This window comes from Eschscholzia californica, unplaced genomic scaffold (genome assembly GCF_041429995.1).
Source record: "Eschscholzia californica isolate CP2 unplaced genomic scaffold, dmEscCali1.0.p SCAF_2, whole genome shotgun sequence".
Lineage (NCBI taxonomy): Eukaryota > Viridiplantae > Streptophyta > Magnoliopsida > Ranunculales > Papaveraceae > Eschscholzia > Eschscholzia californica.
The window spans coordinates 16,258,287-16,277,270 of record NW_028238309.1 but is presented as its reverse complement, the minus strand read 5'-3'; the positions used below and the strand labels follow the sequence as shown (position 1 = coordinate 16,277,270).

General features: G+C 35.8%; 1 protein-coding gene across 5 annotated transcripts; it reads right to left on the bottom strand.

The window, feature by feature from the left end:
- Window positions 1-7,280: 7,280 nt before the first annotated feature.
- LOC147556537 (ubiquitin carboxyl-terminal hydrolase 18-like) lies at window positions 7,281-16,275 on the bottom strand. 5 transcript variants are annotated; one of them, XM_086664533.1, is made up of 13 exons: window positions 15,860-16,135; window positions 15,419-15,717; window positions 14,455-14,534; window positions 14,375-14,406; window positions 14,202-14,290; window positions 14,016-14,101; window positions 13,759-13,921; window positions 13,490-13,613; window positions 12,080-12,237; window positions 9,763-9,847; window positions 9,204-9,416; window positions 9,050-9,111; window positions 7,281-8,610 (listed from the first exon to the last, which is right to left on the bottom strand). In XM_086664533.1, the coding sequence occupies exons 2-13, from the start codon at window positions 15,703-15,705 to the stop codon at window positions 7,653-7,655; spliced, it is 2,337 nt and encodes a 778-aa protein (XP_086520659.1). In that variant the 5' UTR covers window positions 15,706-15,717; window positions 15,860-16,135; the 3' UTR covers window positions 7,281-7,652. The 5 variants fall into 5 exon arrangements, with proteins under 5 accessions (XP_086520659.1, XP_086520661.1, XP_086520663.1 ...); XM_086664535.1 differs by having other exon boundaries at window positions 14,375-14,534; window positions 15,860-16,275; XM_086664537.1 differs by having other exon boundaries at window positions 14,375-14,529; window positions 15,860-16,141.
- Between the last annotated feature and the right edge of the window lie 2,709 nt (window positions 16,276-18,984).

The following is an 18,984-nucleotide window of genomic DNA, read 5'->3' as shown; positions in this document are numbered from 1 at the left end:
CACAAATTGGGGGCCAAAACGGAATTAATCCAAAAAAGTATAAGGTCAAATTCATTTTATCTTCAACAACAACAACGGGACCATCGTCATCATCATCATCCAAATAGAAATCTTCTTCAAATAATTTTGACTTTTCTTCTCTCTCCAAAAAGATACTAAAAAAAATATTTAGAAAGAGAAAGAAATGATGAGAAATAGATAGAGTTTTGAGAGAAGAGAGAGAAAGAATTAAATATGTCGGAGAATTAAATGAAGGATAATTTTGGGAGAGAAAATGTAAAGTAACGATTTTTTGACGTTAACGATAAAAAGAATTTTGGGAGAGAAAATGTAAAGTAACGATTTTTTGACGTTAACGATAAAAAGATGATCCAGATATTTTCGATAAACAAAGGAGCTAGGAAGGAATTTGATCATAAATTGGGGGATTTTTTGAAAAATTAACCCTTTATATTTTACTCAAAGTCCAACTTCTATTTGTACAACATTAAATTTTAAATAGTCGTCTATGATTGATATGGTGACTTAATAACTCAAAATAAATAGTATATAATAATTGTATATGAATTTGAAGTAAAAAAGGACTTCATTATATTATTATCTTTTTGTCAAGTTTTCCGAAGATGAGATTTGCTTCACCGATTTGAACTGATTAATTAGAGAGCTATCTCTAATGAACCATCCAATCTTGGAAATTGTGTGTCACATTGAAATTTTAGATTTTTTTTTAAAAATTTTGGAATTTTTCAAATAGCTCCCTATTTTATGACCAGATTCCCATGTAGCTCCTTATTTTATCAAAAATATTCAGATGGCTTCCTTTTCTCCGTTAACATCAAATGTTCGTGAAGTTAAATTTTAAATTCCCAAATCAACCTTCTTTTATGTCAGATACCTTGATGTCAGATCACATTTTTCATGACGTGACATTTCACATCAACTAAACTATTAATTCATGGCTTTCTCTCTCTCCAAAAATTCTCTCTCTCTAAAAACTCTTTTTCTCTAATATCTCTTTCTCTCTCTCTGTCTCATCATCTCTAGAAATTTTTTCCTCTCTCATCAACCAAATCATCATCTTCATCATCATCACCACCACCACCACCGTCGTTGTCGTCATCCCGTCTAATTATTTGATTTTGTTCTTCACCACCATCATTAACTTTAGAGATGATGAGAGGGAGAAAGAGATATTAGGGAGAAAGAGAGTTTTTAGAGAGAGAGTTTTTTGGAGAAAGAGCGAAAGTCTTGAATTAATAGTTTAGTTCATGTGAAAAGTCACGCCATGAAAAAATGTGACCTGACATCAAGGATCTGACATCAAGGAAGGTTAATTTGGGAATTCAAAATTTAACTTCACGGATAATGGACGGTAACAGCAAAAAAGGGGTCATCTGGGTTTCGACAAAGTAGGGGCCACGCGAGAAACTGGTCATAAAGTAATGGGCCATTTGAAAAATAACTCTACAATTTTATATCTAATTCAAAACTAAATTTGCATATCTATGACGTTAATCTAAATAAATCTCAAGAAAATGCTCTATTTTTAGAGTGTCATCTTGAAGTCTCTATTGTCCAATTCATAATTTTTAATTAATTAAACCTAGATATACACTCCAAACCTTCAAAGCAACTAATTATATTATTAACAGTAATATTCATGCTACATAATCAAATAAAATAACTTTACATACTAGCATTGACGACACAAAAGATCTACAAGATCTCTATTTTGCCACATTAATAAAACTAATTAGAGATCTTATATTACAACTTGACATAAAATCTTAAATTTGCTTTTGAGTTTTACATTCTAGATGACTTTATGTGTTCTTGGTGATGGGCCATTCAGTGATCTTCTGTTTTCACGTACAATAATTTCTGATTTATTTCAGAGAAGTTTTTTTTTGATGAAAGATTATTTCAGAGAAGTTACACGAGATAAATGATATTTGAGCCTCACGCGAAGATGATCCAAAATAAAATAAGGAATAATTTCATTTTGTCCCCCTAAATATGACCAACCCACCAAACTACCCCCCCCCCCCCCACACACCACCACCACCACCACCACCACACACACAACGATGACCAGCTTTCATTTTAGCCATTTTTTTTGTCTACTCCTCCGTCAAATGTTATCATTCTCTTACCCAATTTGCCCCTGTAAGTGAAGATTTTTGATTTTTGAAGTTTGGGGGTGGTTACGAGAACATTTAATGCAAGATATGTATATTTTACTTTCAATTTCTATAGTCTTTCTTTCCATTTTTCTACAAAACATCATAACTCAAATGTCCATTTACTGCTTCTTTCAAAACCGCTTCTCTCCTTCTCTCTTGTCTCCTCTTTTTCTCTCTCTTCTCTCCTCTCTCTCTCTCTCGTCTCCTCTCTCTCTCTTGTCTCCTCTCTCTCTTTCCCTCTCTTACACCAGTAAGCTTTGAAGTAAGCAATAAAACAAAGCTTCTATTACATCCAAACAGAGACATGGAAAAATGAAGGAAAAAAGTCATAATCAATAGTAAAGAAAACTTCAAATAAGAACGAAATCAAACTAAGTTACAAACTTATTTAATAACAAATAAACAGTTGAGATTTGTTATACCTCCGCATACATTTAAGCAACAAATTAAATAGCTATTCTCTGGGATTTGATGTATTAGGCATTTTCTCACACAATAACTTAAGCTCCTGAAACCACTTTACTTTCAACAGGTGAAGAGCTGAAGCAGTAGCTAAATGGGTATATATATAACAAAAGTGAAAGCTTTATAATTTCATCTTTAATTAAGAAACAGAACATTCGATTGAAGACATTATAAATACAACAGTTTTGATGAATACGATAATCGATCAAAATCAAAAGGGGAAAAATTATTTGCCACTCTTTCTCTAGAAATTTTCTCCCTCTAGATGTTATTTATCTCTTATGGTGATTGGTCATGGTGATACTTTACTTTGACTATAAATCTATACAATTTCACTGTTCACTGATGGAGGTGTGAAGAACAATGGTAAAGGATTTTACGTTTTAATTGAGGTTATGGAATTTCGATGGAAGGCTGTTGACGAGGAAGGAGGGCCAAGTTTTGTTGCAAAAGATATGTAAAGAGAAGAGGAAAAGTTAAAACATACTAACTTAAGAAAATTAATTTGATGTGAAAGACAAGATTTGACAAGTAATGATGAGTAAGATTTTCACAAAAATCTTTAGTCACAAGGGCAAATTGGGGAGGAAACTGATGCATCACCAACTTCTGACAAAATAGTAGACGGAAAAATAAAAAAAAAATTCAAATTGAAAGTTTGTCATCTTTAGGGGGTCTTTGGTGACTTAATCATCTTTAGAGACCAAAGTAGAATTAACCATAAAATAATGCTCATAATGTTTATGTCATGATATCCACCTTTGCAATGTCGTATGATAGATAATGACTTGACATTTAAAACTGATAAACTTCTAAATTAACTCAACTTTCGTAATCTAAAATGGGTTATTTCCCATATGGCCCCCTACTTTGTGACCAGCTTCCCGCCTGGCCCCCCACTTTACGAAAAATACCCATATGGCCCCCTTCCGTTATAACACCGTCACTCTCTCTCCTCCATCTCTTTCTCTCTCTGCCATGTCACGCCACATCATCTGTTACGCCACCTCATCACCTTCTCCGGCAAAGGTCGCCGGCCGGCCAAATTTCCGGCCGGCGACCTTCAAACTAAAAAAAAAAAAATTTCTCTCTCCTCTCTCTCTCACTAAAATTTTTCTTTTTTTTTTTTTTTTTTTCTTTCCCCTCTCTCTCTCTAGATCTAGAGAGAGAGAGGGGAAAGAAAAAAAAATAAAAAATTTAGTGAGAGAGAGGAGAGAGAAAATTTTTTTTTAGTTTGAAGGTCGTCGGCCGGAAATTTGGCCGGCCGGCGACCTTTGTCGGAGAAGGTGATGAGGTGGCGTAACAGATGATGTGGCGTGACATGGCAGAGAGAGAAAAAGAGATGGAGGAGAGAGAATGACGGTGTTATAATGGAAGGGGGTCATATGAGTATTTTTCGTAAAGTGGGGGGCCAGGCGGGAAGCTGATCACAAAGTAGGGGGCCATATGGGAAATAACCCATCTAAAATTGCTTTATTTACATTTAATTCTTGGACTATAGATTTTGTTTTTGAAGGACTATTGATTTTGTTGAGTTGACTATGAAAAAGAACCTAGTGATCTTAGATTTGTTGTAAGTTTAACGTGAGTTTATCGTTGGTAGCTCACTTTCAATTTGAATACTTATTTTTTTTGTTAAAAGGTTTCAATTTGAATACTTGAAAATAATACTTTTCTCGGCCTAGTTTTGTTGGGGTACTTGTCATTTTATGGATGCCTAGTCATAACTTTGATTTATAAATCCTATCTACACAACAAATAATTTTATAAATCATAACTTTGATTTCGTCCATTTTAATTTTATATAACATCCTATTTATATAACAAATGACATAGGTTTTGGTGTCATGTCATAACTTTGGTTTATAAATCTCGGTCGTCTAATTTTCTTTTGTAAATCATGGTCCTTCATTTTAAGTCTTTGAAAAGATAGATATTTAACAGTCAAAATAATTACCCACTCCCTAAAAACTCGCTAACTCTTTTTCTCTTTCTTCTTTTCTCCCTTCAAAGAACTCAATATAATCTCGGTTATTATTTTAAATATATTTTTGTTACTTCATTATTTGTATAAGACTTAAATATTTGATAATTTTGTGTAACATAAATATAAAAAATTTCGTGCCCCACGGGCACGAGCTATACCCTAGTATATTTACTAAAACACGTCAGTCAGTTATGATTAAACTGGAACCGGATTCCACAGAAGATAATTTATTGTTAAAAAAAGTTCAAGCTCTTTCGGTTACACAAATAGCTATAAGATGATTGAGTCAATATGCCCACCTTCACGATGGACGATGGACAGAAAAAGGGGAGGTTGTGTGTGGAAATCTCCATATTGATCCTTACGGTTTCACCTCTAAGAACCGTAATTTGATTTTCAACTCTCTTGTTTATCTCAAAACTTATTCCAAAGATGTCTGAAGTAATTTGGTATTCTATCTCTAATAATGTCGAAAGGTGGTTTTTCGTTATCTCTCAAATGATGAAGGATCAATGATCAGAAAATAAACTTTTCTTGTGAGATTTAATGAAACAGGCATGCAAAAAACTTAAAAACCATTCTGGCGCTCAAGCCAGCAGGGTACTTTTACAGTTAAAAAAAATAAATTCAAAAAACTTGTACTTTTAGAGGCATAGAGCTCTTCCTGGAGATGCTCTTAAGAATCAACTAAAATATGAAACGATAGGTGTTTGAAATGAAGACAAAAAATATTTCAGAAAAACTAATTTGATTCTGAAGTTGAACTTTGGGTTTAATGAAAGATTTTGAGCTCTTGGGGTTTTCCTTCTTTATCTCGATCTAACAACCTCTCAGTTTGCGTAGGCTTCTCTCTCTTAAAAAATTTGTTTGACCAACATGGATCGATAAACAAATAATCAAACATTATGAAATCATCAAATCGGTAACACTGCCACCACAAACATATGAGAAAAAATAAAGCATTCTAGGATGCAGAATGATGATCCAAAAAAGTGGTCATCAGTTAATTAGGTCAATGGTTTAAGAAAATACCGAAAGCTTGCGGGTCAACCTGCTTCAAGTCAACAGGGAGGTTGAATCTGAAGAAGGTCTGTCACTCAAGCCCAGAATTGGGGGGTCGGTCCAGTGATCTACGAGAAGGCTAGGGAGGTCCACGTAAACATAGTCGATACTTCAATCTCGAAACATGGGCGATAGAGTGTGACTAACGCTTACCGACTCAATCCCGAATCTAATCAAAGATCCCAGTCAGTGAGGATCTTAAGTATTTAACTGATTTGGGGTTTAAGAGTCTTCCAAGGAGGAAACAACTCTGAAACATAATCTATCAACTCGGAAACATAATCTATCAAGGATCCTTGAACAAAGGAACTCCAAAATATCAAAAATACGGGATAACCGTAAAGAGAAACCCTAAGATCTTCTAACTACGAAATAGTAGTTTCAATCCAACACGGTGGATCTCAACCGCCTCATCACACCGTCTATCAACAGTCAGCCAAAACAGCCTCTAAAAGGTCATCAACTCGCCTCGAAGAAGGTACGAACTTCACGGTTCACTCAATACTCAATCTTTTAACCTGTATGGACAATCTGACTGTCTTGAGCGTCGGACAGGTTGCCAAACTCCCTGCAGGTTCTCCCTAGGTTTAGAGGAGCAGGATTAATCATGGGGTTATCCACCATTACGGTCTCACCATTCTGACAGATATTGGATTGACAAATTTTGACATCAGTAAATTGGCGCTAAAAAGAAAGCTACACTAGCAAAATCATCATCGTGCGGTAACTCAAATTCTCGACTTGATCTCGACATAACCACATTTAACTTCGCTTTCAAAAAACTTGTTTTTCAAAAAATTGCAATGGCTTCTCTACAAGACATGGCCAATGAAGGGAAAACAATAACTAAATCCTCTAAGCAAGAAAGCTTAACCATATGGAGATCAATACCTTCGAGCTAGCAAAAGAGGACCATCCGGGAAGAAACACCTCAGAACCTTTGAAGCAGGCAGAATCTAGCCCTGCCCAAGAAATTGATAAAACCACCGACATAATTATACCAGGGCAAATTGGAGACTTTTCCTTGGAGGTTACTTACATCGACAGCATACTGAGGAGGAAAAAATGGAGTTGAACAAATTCTTGAAAGAGCACGTCTTCGCCTTCGGGTTATTTGGGTGGTGGGGAATTTGGTTGGTTTGAGGGTACTTATAAGCGATCGCAATGAACTACATCGTGGGACTGTCATTTTCTTTCCATCGTGAACACAAACTACATCTTGAGACTGTCATTTTCTTCCCACCATGAACACTACCCACATCGAAAGTTACTTGAGACGGGCAAGTAGTTCGAGTGGAGTGTCGAACTAAACTTGCTACTAATCACTCTGGGTTCAGGTGAACTGTCAGACTCATCAGACTCAACATTCCACCCAAGCCTGGCCCAACAATTATGTTTGGCGAGTCAATAGAGCCTACTGTCACACAATAAGTGATGTCTGGCCCATTTGTTCAAAGGTATCCGTAGGTGGGCTTAGTCCTGTAGTCTTCGCCTTCGGCCTGTGGGCATTTTCCAACAGGGACTGACCTTGTACGGATCGTGCTCAGTACAAGCAAGTAATATTAACAAGAACACCAAAAATCTAAGCTACAAAAACATAGTTTTAAATATAAAGAAGCATTTCTTTAACAGTGTCACAACTCAGATGATCTTCCCCACATTTACACCATTTCTGTTTTCTTTAATAGAGTCACAACTCAGAAAATGAAGTAAATAAAAATAATGCTCTTTCGAACGAGCAGGAATCACAAAATAAACCTTACCCGCCCCTTTAACAACTGCTGCCCCCTTTCGGCCTCATTCGATCTTTTCACCATTTCTAACTTTCAGTTCGAAAGAAAGCTTGAAGCTGCATGTTGGAAAGATGAATTTTGTTCGACTACCAATTAGAAGCTTCATCAATGACAGACCCTTAACTATGAAGGTTAAATAACTCTATTTTATCAGTATGAGAACTAACTGTCACCATTGCAAACAACATTTAACTTTCCATCCTCACCTACTAAATTCTCAGTTTTCTTCTTGGAACTTGGAGGTAAGAGACTTGTAGCGAATCCATTGCTGTTGCTGTTCATCACCTTGTATGACGGACCAACTTCACCAGATACCATCTTAGTTTTCCCTTTTCCGTTAACAGATCTGTATCTGGTGCCCTTATCAAGAAAACCACGAGAAAACAAGGGCTTCTGTCTTGATTTGGAGCAAACATTCCCATTCACGGAGTTTGAAGCTTTAACTCCAATATCTCGCCCTGAACTAGATTCCTGGCCAAATGTTCCCTCAATTAAATTTTCTGATCCAGTGTTGAAGGAACCAGCAGAATTCTCTTCAATTTCTATGTTTTTTGTAGTTGAAGTTGATCCAGTAATAGAAACTGTAGGTGTTTCAACCATTTCATCTGAGCCATTCTGACATGATAAATGGTCGCCTTGTAGACTTTCGGGTTGCATAAGTTCTATATTGCAATCAGTGTTTTCTCCGTTTCGGTCCCTGAAACTGCAGTCTGCATCAGAATTAGCATCCAAATGAGGTCCAATTAACAATTGACCATTATTAGAAGAGCTGATGAGAACTTCCTGAGTATGCTCACTGTCACAATCCTGTGAGTCAGCATTACCCATATCCACATCCTGTCCGGTGGTCGCATCTTCGGGCCTCAGTTGAACCTTAAACGGACCTTCTAGGTCCATATCTGTTGGATCCGTCTTAAGGATAGATTGCTCTGACTGTTGAATAACATCATTATCAATGTTCCTAGGTGCCTCAACCAAACTGACAGACTCTGGAACAGCAGGGGAATCACCAGGAGACGTGTTTGGACTCTCATGTTCTTTCATCACTTCCACTGGTAGTTGCTGATCCTCTTCTATTGAAGATTTTAAGGGCACAGTACAAGACGATCTCACGCATGTTCTGGACAACAAAATTATATGACACATATCCGTCAATATAAATCCTGGCTGCATGTTACGCTAAAGAAATCCATGATAGAATTTACTGAAAATAATAATTTATGCATGAAAACCATAGTATTAAGATCAATCCACCGAACAACTTACTGGTCCAGAAATCAGAACATAACCTTGGTTCAATTTGTATAACTTGATATTTTGTTTATGCATGTTCTGGTTACTAACACAAAATTGTGCCTGTCGGGTCCATATGACAACCTCGGACTGGTGGGGGATGCCAATACCCGCTTAAGCATATGGCACAAAATGCCAATATCTTAAATTTGTTATACCAGACTTACTTCAGAAGTCAGAACAATGAAGAAGGTTTTATCTTGGTCCAACTATGAAGAAATTTCTGTTCTTCCAAATTGGGAAAACAAAGGGTAAATAGTAAATACCTGCTATATAAGAGCATATAAGCTCCCTGACCAAGTACTTCCTCCAATTCAACATCCGTAACCTGCAGTTGAGAAGTTTTTCAGTTCAAGAACATTATAACTATAAAACTACGAATACAATAGAAATTATTAAAAAAAAAAGCTCAAGCACAACCTTGGGGTCATCTATCCTGTACCAGTTTCCATCAAAATCCTTAGTATAGCATATATAGTGACCAAAGAATGATGCATTTAGCATGTCCACGTGCACAACAACAGCATAAAGCTGATACAAATCGGTGCCTTTTCTTGCTTCACTCATGTATGGGCCCAGATCTAAAGTCTCGGGAAAAGTTACTCTCTTGTTCAGTTTCCCAAATCGTCCACTCTGACAAAATAAGTAGAAATGAATTTTCACAAAAAAAAAAAGCACATTACATAAAGGAAAGTTTACTTCATAAGCAAAAAAAAAAATTACTAAGCGGAGATCTAAACATCATAAAAGTTTTCTTTATAATATAAACTTGTGCATCATGAGATGTAAATTTTTCAAATTTTCGTGAAAGAAAGAAATAATCCTATCACGCTGAAAATGCAGCAAAGGAAGGTCATTATTGATGCTAGAATCTATTAACAGTCTGTAGGCAATACAAGATGCAGGATTACTATTTCCTTCAGAAGTCAGTTAGATGACAATAAGATACTGCGATCTCAACAAAAATGTGTCATCAAACCTGAAATCTTTTCAGCGCAATTGTGAGTACATTGGGAGCCTGACGAACAGTGAGACGCTTCCAAGCCTTCACATAATCATTACACCTGCAAACAATAAAACGTATTCAGTGGGAAGTCATATCACAAAAACTAAGTTTATAGCTATCATATCATATACGGCTTGTAAAGAGGATATCGTGGGCTGAAATGTAATTTAAAGTGTCAACCATCAGCATGCTATATATATATCTCCTGCAACCAGAACCCAACAACCGAATGTATGAGTTGGTAGGTACAGTGATCAGAAGATACATCCCCACGACCCCAAGTAATAAAAAACAGTTCAGAAAACGACCTCCGTCAGTAATTTAGAAAGTTATATAGGTAAACCATGCAGGCAGCATAAGAAAGGGGGCGCAGACAAAAGGTTCTTTAACTAAGAACGATCGAAGAAAAAGACAATGTCCATGAGGCCCTTGATTTGGTCACTACATGTCCACGCGCAAATTACAGATTACAGGTTCTAGAAAACAAACAGCAGTGTGTAGAAAACAAATAGCAGTACGTTGAAAAAAACAACTTGAATCGATCATTTCAATCATAATTTTTTACCACAAGCTAAACAGAACTGGACCAAATCGATGAAGATCGGACAACCACATCGGATTAAAGAACTCCAACAACAACAAAAATCATCGAAAAATAGATCGTCAAGACGAATCTGGATTCACAAAAACATATAACCAAAACGGATCAAAACCATATCAAAAGCACAAGAAACTGATCAGAAAAAAAAAATCAAAAGCACAAAAACACAATTTTGGCCCAAATGGCCATTTTTCCTTTAAAAAAGGGTAATCTTTTCTCTTCTACTACATAAGAGCATTAAAACCAAAAGATATAAAAGAAAAATGTAGAAGCATTAGGTTATATAGTTGAGTGGCTACATTTGCTTTACAATTTGAAGTTTATGCAACAGTAGGGTTATATCTAGCTTGCAGGGAAAATATTGTGAGTACCAAGAATAACAATCCTGTCTTGTGATACCTTAGCAAGTTAGCATGTTTTTAGTTTCATCAGGAATAAGGTGGTGGCCGACATTCCTATCTTGGTGCTTGGTTCATGCATTATGAGAAAAAAAATTTACAATGTATATCCACAATCGAAAGACATGGAAAGCAAACGCTCTTTACTATAAATATATGATTTTAGTAGCTTTACTGAGCTATTTGCTTAAATAAAATTATTAAGATGTCCTTAATATCAACTAATTATTAAAAGAAGAAATAATGGAGCTATTAAAAACCATATAGTATGTAACAAGGGTTATCTTCAAATAACACCATGAATTTTATATGCAAATAACAAAAGCTTACTAGAAAGAACTTATGTGTTTGATAACAGGGCACGAAAACAAATTCAAATACTCATAGAATACAAAATACTGTTTCTCACAAACAACAAAAGAAGACACTAAAAAAATAAATGTGATGTTTGATGAAGCAATACCAGGCTAGATGTTTGATTTTCCGCAAAAACGAAAAAGTATTCGAACATAAGAAGCACATGCAGAAGATTAAAAAACCAAACCTCTTGTAGAAGATATGGCAGATGAAACAAAACTAAAAAGTAAGCTTTTCAAAAAACTAAATAGGGTGAATGATAAATCTATGTGATTACCAGCCAAATGTTGAAGAAGGTGACATGAACTTGGTTAGCTCTTGCGTTGACGTCAAAATATAAAATAAGGTATTGGGTGAAAATCTAATAGTTTAAGTGATTTTTGTTATCTGAGGGGGATATTTTTGTATGTAATTGTAGTAGCGTAAGATTATGGGGAAAAGAATCACAAACAAACCCCCCTCCCATGGGTTTAGGATTACCCCGTTTAAAGAATCCTATTCTGACGGAAATGCGATTCCATGTTAATTCTCGCACGCCAAACATAGTTTTGGAATGTGATTTATGGTAATAGCATTCCATTCTCGTGTGCTAAACATGCTCTAAAAACATTTGAACTTTTTTATGTTAGCCACTAAAAGATTACATTATTATAGCCACGTGGAGACGTTTTTTTTCTACATAAATGCCTTTTATGTATCAATGCGTACACCTTGCTATATCAAAGCAGCCTTGAGGCACTGAAACTATTTCCTTGAACATTGCATAGTTTGTGTACCCCTCACGAAGTGTACATACTAAAAGCATGTAATGGTGAAGTAAACAAAAACAAGAATGAGTATCACATTACGAGCACATCGAGTTTACAAAAAGATTAGGGTCAGTAAAAGCTAGCATAATTAGTTAAGAAACAGTAGGGTGAAGAAGCAGTCATACCCTTCACATTGATACATATTTTCCCCATCAAGCCACTCTTTGACAGTGAACTGATCCAGGCAATCCTCCAATGATTCTGCATCTCCTTGTATTTCAACAGTTAAATCCATCATATTTTCATACCGGTTGGAGACCTTTTTGCATTTTGTACATGTAACCTGAAGCAGAATGTGTTGACACATGATGCAACAAATTAAGAAAAAACAGAATATGTGGAGCAGAAAAGAAACCAAAGATTCGGATCTCAGATGTCTAATGTAACAGCAGAGGGTTTAAAATAGCTAAACTATGAACTTATGAAGTAGAGTTATCAAATAGAAACAAGGTAAAAACTGTAAGATATGGATAAAACCAAGGCTCTCTCCATTGATTCATTTTGGAATGAACAAACATAAAATATAGATAATTTATAAAGCCCTGCAAATCGAGATCAAGCATCATGGACTTAGTGACACTGTATTAGTAAGTAATGAAGAATCATGGTTGAAATCTAAGTTTCTTACACCAACAATGATAAGATAAAAGTAGGTTATCTGATAAATAGACTGTAGACAAAATATATTTTGTCCACTGACAAGTTAAGGCTTTTGACAATTAGAAAATATACACAGCATAAGTTGGACAAATTTATAACAAAATAAAAATGAGGCAAGAAGGAATGTGCATTTTAAACGAATACCCTAGCAACACAGTACTTAGTAGCTTAATTAATTGGTTACACTTATGAGGGGCGCCTTAAAACTCCCCTAATAGATTAGGGTTTCTGTAAAACGATCTTTATTCTTCTTCTTCCTCTCGCTGCCGACTTTCTCTCTCTAGGGTTTCATCTCAAATCTTTTGATTCTAGTTGTAGTTTCATGGGGTTTTCATGAAGAAGATTAACAATAACATAGAAATGAAATCGACAAGAAATCGAAAAGAAATCCACCAAAAGATGGAGAAGAAAGGATGAAGGTCTGTTTTAATGGTCAAATTTCGAAATCTCACGAAATTTAAGCAAGTTCCTTGACTGTAACTTCTGAGCAAGTTACAGTCAAGGAATGGAATTAAGCAAGTTCCTTTTCGTTTCCCTAATCTGAAACCGACATATTTCGGCAAATTCAACTGAAATTTGTGGATGTTTCATTCCTTGACTGTAACTTCTAAGCATGTACTTCTTGATGTCCAGAATGGAATTACACAATGTATCATGTATGTCAAGTCTTTATCTCTAATAATGACCAAATTCTCTGCTGTCAATGATTATTTTTTATAATGAGACTACTCTAGATTAAGGTTTTCTTTTTTACGCTGCCACTATCTCCATTTGTAGAGATACCATATATGTGCACCCATTTGATGTTTAAATCTGGATTTAACTAGTAGTACTAATAAAATGCAAATGCCAATCTCTAGAGAATGGAGCTTAACCTGCGACTCGAGCTGGCCCCCGAATATATATTGAATAACGGTTGTCTCCATAGAGCTAGGATGGAGGGCTTTTTCTCCACCAAATTCATCAAGGCAGACCGACTGCATTGTATCAATTGCAAACCTACAGACGGCAGCGCAATTATCAAAATTAACTAAATCGCAACCCGAGGGTTGAAGTAGAAATTCTTTTTGAAGAACTTGATGACAAAGTATTAAACGGATGCCACAAGCAAATTCCAAATGAAGACAAGGCAAGAAAAGTGAACCTCATGAACTCATGAGCATCTTCCTGTTTTCCATAGCCAAGATTACCACCAATATTTGGCAACCGAGAGAGAATATTGATTGGTGAAAAGGGATACGAACTTTGTATTGCTCTTTCAACATAAGCTTGCAGTTCGCACAAGAAGCACCAGTCATTTCGTCTGCCTGGATAAGAATAAATACTATTATGAATATAATGGAATGTCGAAGACTGAAAAAGAAAAAAAGGAACTTTACATAAGCTTGTTTTATGTTTTACATTCTTTACGGTGGCCCTTTTCTAACAAGTAGGCAACAAGCGGCCGAGTGCAAGATAAACACTGTAGAACCACATTGGCGAAGCAACTGTGTAGCAAAAAAAGAAAGTGAGTTTCCAAATGCAATCCTGTTAAAAAACTGGTAAGCATATGTTCTGTTTTTATTGTACTTGAACTGTGGCAGGTACCTGTTTCCACAATTCAACAGACCACAAGGGGGGATTCCCTGCTTGTCCCATGTAAAAAGCTTCACAAATTCTTCATATGGAAAAAGAACCTGCAAATAATAGCACAAGATATGAGAGCTGGCGATAGTAAGACTAACCTTCTGTCACAGTTTGGATGGGCCAGTCAAACTCACCTTCTTTGACAGTTGAAGTACATTACTAGAGGTATCCCCACGTCCAAAAGACCTTCCTTTTTGGTCAGAAGTTGATGTTAAATTTAAATTCCGCCTTTTAAATTCCTCGCATTGTAACTTGTGTTCTTTCCTCCAGTGCTTCGACTGGCATGTTTCTGTGCTGAGAAATTAGAGCAGAAAAACCATCTCCGACTTAAAACTTTCAAACTACATGAAGTGAATTATAACAAAGACTGTGTAAGCTACACAAATTAAAAAGGAAAATAAAGCAACAACTAACCTAACCTCTTTGTGATTTGAATTAATAAATAGGAGTGAAATCACTAGAAGGGGGTATCATGTCATTTCAAAAAATTATAGTAACTTATCATAAGCTACGTTCTTGGTTGTTTAAGAGTTTCACAGTACAGAAACTAGCTTATCAGAACATCATAGACTAACATCAGATCCGAATTTTAGTTAGATTAAGAGAAAGAGAAGAAAATTTTCTCCATGACAAAGTTCTGTTTCTCCCTTCACATTTAAGAAGTAACCATTTGCTCTAAGCTTTTCACTATGTTCACGTTCAATGTACCCCTTTTCAGCTACCTAAAACCAATTGGTAGCTCACAAAGAACTTACTAGGTTCTAACGCATCATCCATGCGCTAAAGGGTATATATTCCCATCCTTGATTTACCAAAGTTATTGTAAGGAAAAGATTGAATAAACCCTAGAACTGATCGAATTCAAGGTTCAAGAGTAAAGCTTAAGTCATTATAATCTTTATAGACTTTCTCTAGTTTTCTTGTGCCAATGATAAGTATAATGGGCTCTACCAATTAAAGATTACTTATCAGAAAACAAAACAAAGCAACAAATTTGAGTTTTTCGATAGTACCAAATAGTACCAAATTGAATTAACAATTTGAATTAACAATTTGAATTAACAAAATTAGATCATCAGATGCTTCGAATATAATTCGTAAAATAAGAGAAGGAATTAACAAAATAACATAGAGAATTGAAAAGAAAGTTGAAGAGAGAGGATAAAAGGGCGGAGTACCAATATCGAACGACTTTACATCTAGAACACTTCTTTGTCGCCGAATGCCCGCAAGAAGCACAACTATCATCCATTTCAGAGAAAGATAACATATTTTCTCGACTTCTCCGGTGATCTTGACCGGAAATCATACTTCTTCCTTCTCCTTCGTCGAAATTTGCGTCGACGAAGAAATACTTAGAAGCAATGTTCTTCACCAAATAAAGTAATCCAAAAATAATACAGAAAACTGTAAGGAGAAATTGCAAGAAAGAATACAGATCGAGAGGAAAGGCAAAGATGTGCATCTACTCTTCCACCTGTAATCCAAATCAGTATGTTGATTGATATTAGGGTTTTTCATGGATGACTTTTCAACAAAATAATGAAGACGATGAGAAATAAGAAGAATAAGAATAAACAAGATTTCAAACTCTCTTTCAATTTCTCTCTCTCTCTTACATCGGAGTTATTTAGTAGTCTTCTTCATCTCTCTCTCTTGCTCTGCAAGTTTTCTCTCTCTAGAATTTAACTATTTCTCTCTCTCTAGAAAAATCTCCGGCTTTCTTCTCTTTCTTTTCTCGTTTGCCGTTTTTCACTGAAATTCCCTTTGCCTTTTATTTGATGTGTAAATAATAATAGTAGTACGGGCTCACCCATTAGGTCTTCTGGAAGAACACACCGAGGTTTGGAGTTTCCATATTATGGAACATTAGGATTCTTGGGAAATATTCTAATAACATTAAAAAAAATTGGTTTTTTGAGTTATTATTACCATCTTCAACTAAAAAGGCTATCATTACCAACTAAAAGGTCATCACCAAAGGATATCAACTCCAAATTGGGTTTAGGTTTCGTTTGATACATGTCAAAAAATTAAGATGTTAAAATCATTTTTCTCCTATAAAAAAAAATCTTTTTGTCATATCAAAAATCATTTTTTACTGTTTGATAGTTGTGAGAAAATCTCATAGAGATTTCTAAAGACATCGACAATTTTAGGCCGTTTTTTTTCTCTTAATAAATGAATATCACTTCTAAGTAAGTGCAAAAAAGTAAGCTCCAACTTGAAAAATAATTAAATTTTTTTTTTTTGTCTGTGAGATTTAGTCTCGTTTCATTATCAATCTCCATTCTCCTTTCACTTATTTCTCTTCTTCAAGATGGATTCTCCAAACTCTCAATTTCTACAACAGTTTGCAGCTTTATCTACATACGACATTCCCACTGTCACGGTCGAGGGATCTGATCTTGTTGACACTCTATCTGAAAGTGCCAAGAGTGGTGTTATTAAATTTTTCAGTATTAAAAAGATTGAAATCGGACAGGCTATGATTCGTTTGTCAAGAGTCATATGGCCCTAACAAATTTTCCCTTACCGAAGTGGCAGACAACAAACTTCTGATTAGATTCGCTACTGTTGGTAAATTGGGACGGGCGCTCGAAGGATCCCCATGGGTTATTATGGAAGAATTAGTTTTATTAAAGGAATGCAAAGCTACTTTGACTCCAGAGGACTATTCGTTTGATTCGGCTAGTTTTTTCGATGGTTAATCGTTTGGCTGGTTCTCTAGGTCGTTTATCCCAACTACCCTAGAGGATTCGTCTCATTGGAGTGTCTTTGGCCGTGTGAAAATCGAATTCTCTTTCCTTAAGCCCCTCTCACAAAGAGTGTACCTTAAACTTTCACCTACTAAGTTGATTTTGATCGAACTTCGATTTGAAAAACTACCAAGGTTCTGCCTCTCGTGTGGAATGACAGGATATACGATCAAGTTTTGTCCTATAATCCTTCAATTTAATGACCATATAAAATGGAATCTGACGGACGAATAACGGATGTTAGTCCTTCAGGCTATGGAGCCAAAATATACGAATTCCTTTAAAATTCTTCTTTCAATTAGAGGATTGGGTAGAGAACTAACATCTTTTTCTTCTACTAATTCACAAATTTTTGGTTACTCTTTTGATGTGATAGGACGTTCTCCAATATCTCAGGAGATAACCCCGGCCATTCCTACTATCAATTCCATATTTGGAGATCTACTGAATAATCTCTCTCAGGCCAAGAAATCGAAGGTGGTACTCGTGGACGATCACACTTCAGCAATGCCTACACAACTCCAACCAATTCAAGTCGAGACTGTTAGGCGAGGAAGTGGATATGATTACCCTCATACTAATCTTAATGACGAAATGGACACTGATCTGAACCACCAATTCGATCAAACTCTGGTCAGAGCGAATAGAACTTACAAACGGGCATCCCTACTGAGTATCTCTGACTCTACTACTGAAAGGGAAGCGGCTCCCGTAATGCCGCCGCCAGAGGAATGACTTGTCTAGCCTGGAATTATCGGGGTCTCGGGAACGCTCCGGCGAAGGAAACATTAGCACAGTCCTAGGGTCAAGTAGACCTAACATGGGTTTACTTTCGAAAATCCGCCTTCAGAATTTACATGCTTCCCCTAATTTCAATAAATTTGGACTTGACAAAATTCACCAAGTCCCATCTCTTGGCCGTAGTGGTGGCCTTATCTTTTTATGGTCTTTTGTTTTTACTATTAATATTAATTATTCCTCTCAAAATGTTATCCATGTTACTGTGATTGGTTTTAATAATATGCCGGATTGGGATTTATTATGTATCTATGACCCTCCTAGACTACATGATAGGGCTAATTTTTTGTCTGAACTCTTACATAGAATAGGCGACATTTATAATCCTTTGTGTTGTATTGGTGATCTTAACAATATTACTTCGCCTTTTGAGAAATGGGGAGGCTCTTCCTACACGCCTTTTATCTCTCAGTTTAATTCTTTCATCACTAATGCAGCCCTTATTGATCTCGGCTACAATGGTCTGGCCTTCACCTGGACTAAGTGACGATCTATTCATCATAATACCAAAGAAAGATTTGATAGGGCACTTTGTAACTATAAATGGTTGTTAGACTATCCCGAGGTCGGACTTTTCCATTTACCCAGATACAATAGTGATCACTCACCGATTTTACTTCAATTAAGAGTTGAAGGTCAAACTCTGAAAACCATTGACCGTTTTGAAGTTTATTGGTTTTAAGCATGATAACTATTCTGATACTTTCAAAAAAGGTTGGGAAGATAGTTCTGGTTTCTTTCGTAATAAAGTCCAACAAGTTAAAACATTGTTCAAGTTTGGAGTAAAAAAGCCTTAGGTATGATCAAGAACAGAATGAAAATTTTGCGTCAATGTTTACACGACATCCAACTTAGAGACCCTTCAGAGACCACCTTAAACATTGAGAGTAATTTACAAGAACAACTTCTTCATTTGGAAGAGGTCAACAAAACTAAAATGAAACAACGTTCCAAACTTAGATGGACTTATAACGGGGATAGGAACACAAAGGCCTTTCATCTGGCCATGTCATAGAGACGACAAAAAAATAGGATACATCAATTGACTCTACAGTCTGGTTTGATCTCTAATAATGAAAACGATATTGCTAATGATTTGGTGGTGTTCTTTCAGATTTTATTCCAGGTAGAACAAATAGCTCCTGCCAAAATCGAAATTTTAAATGCCTATAAAGTGATATCTTTCG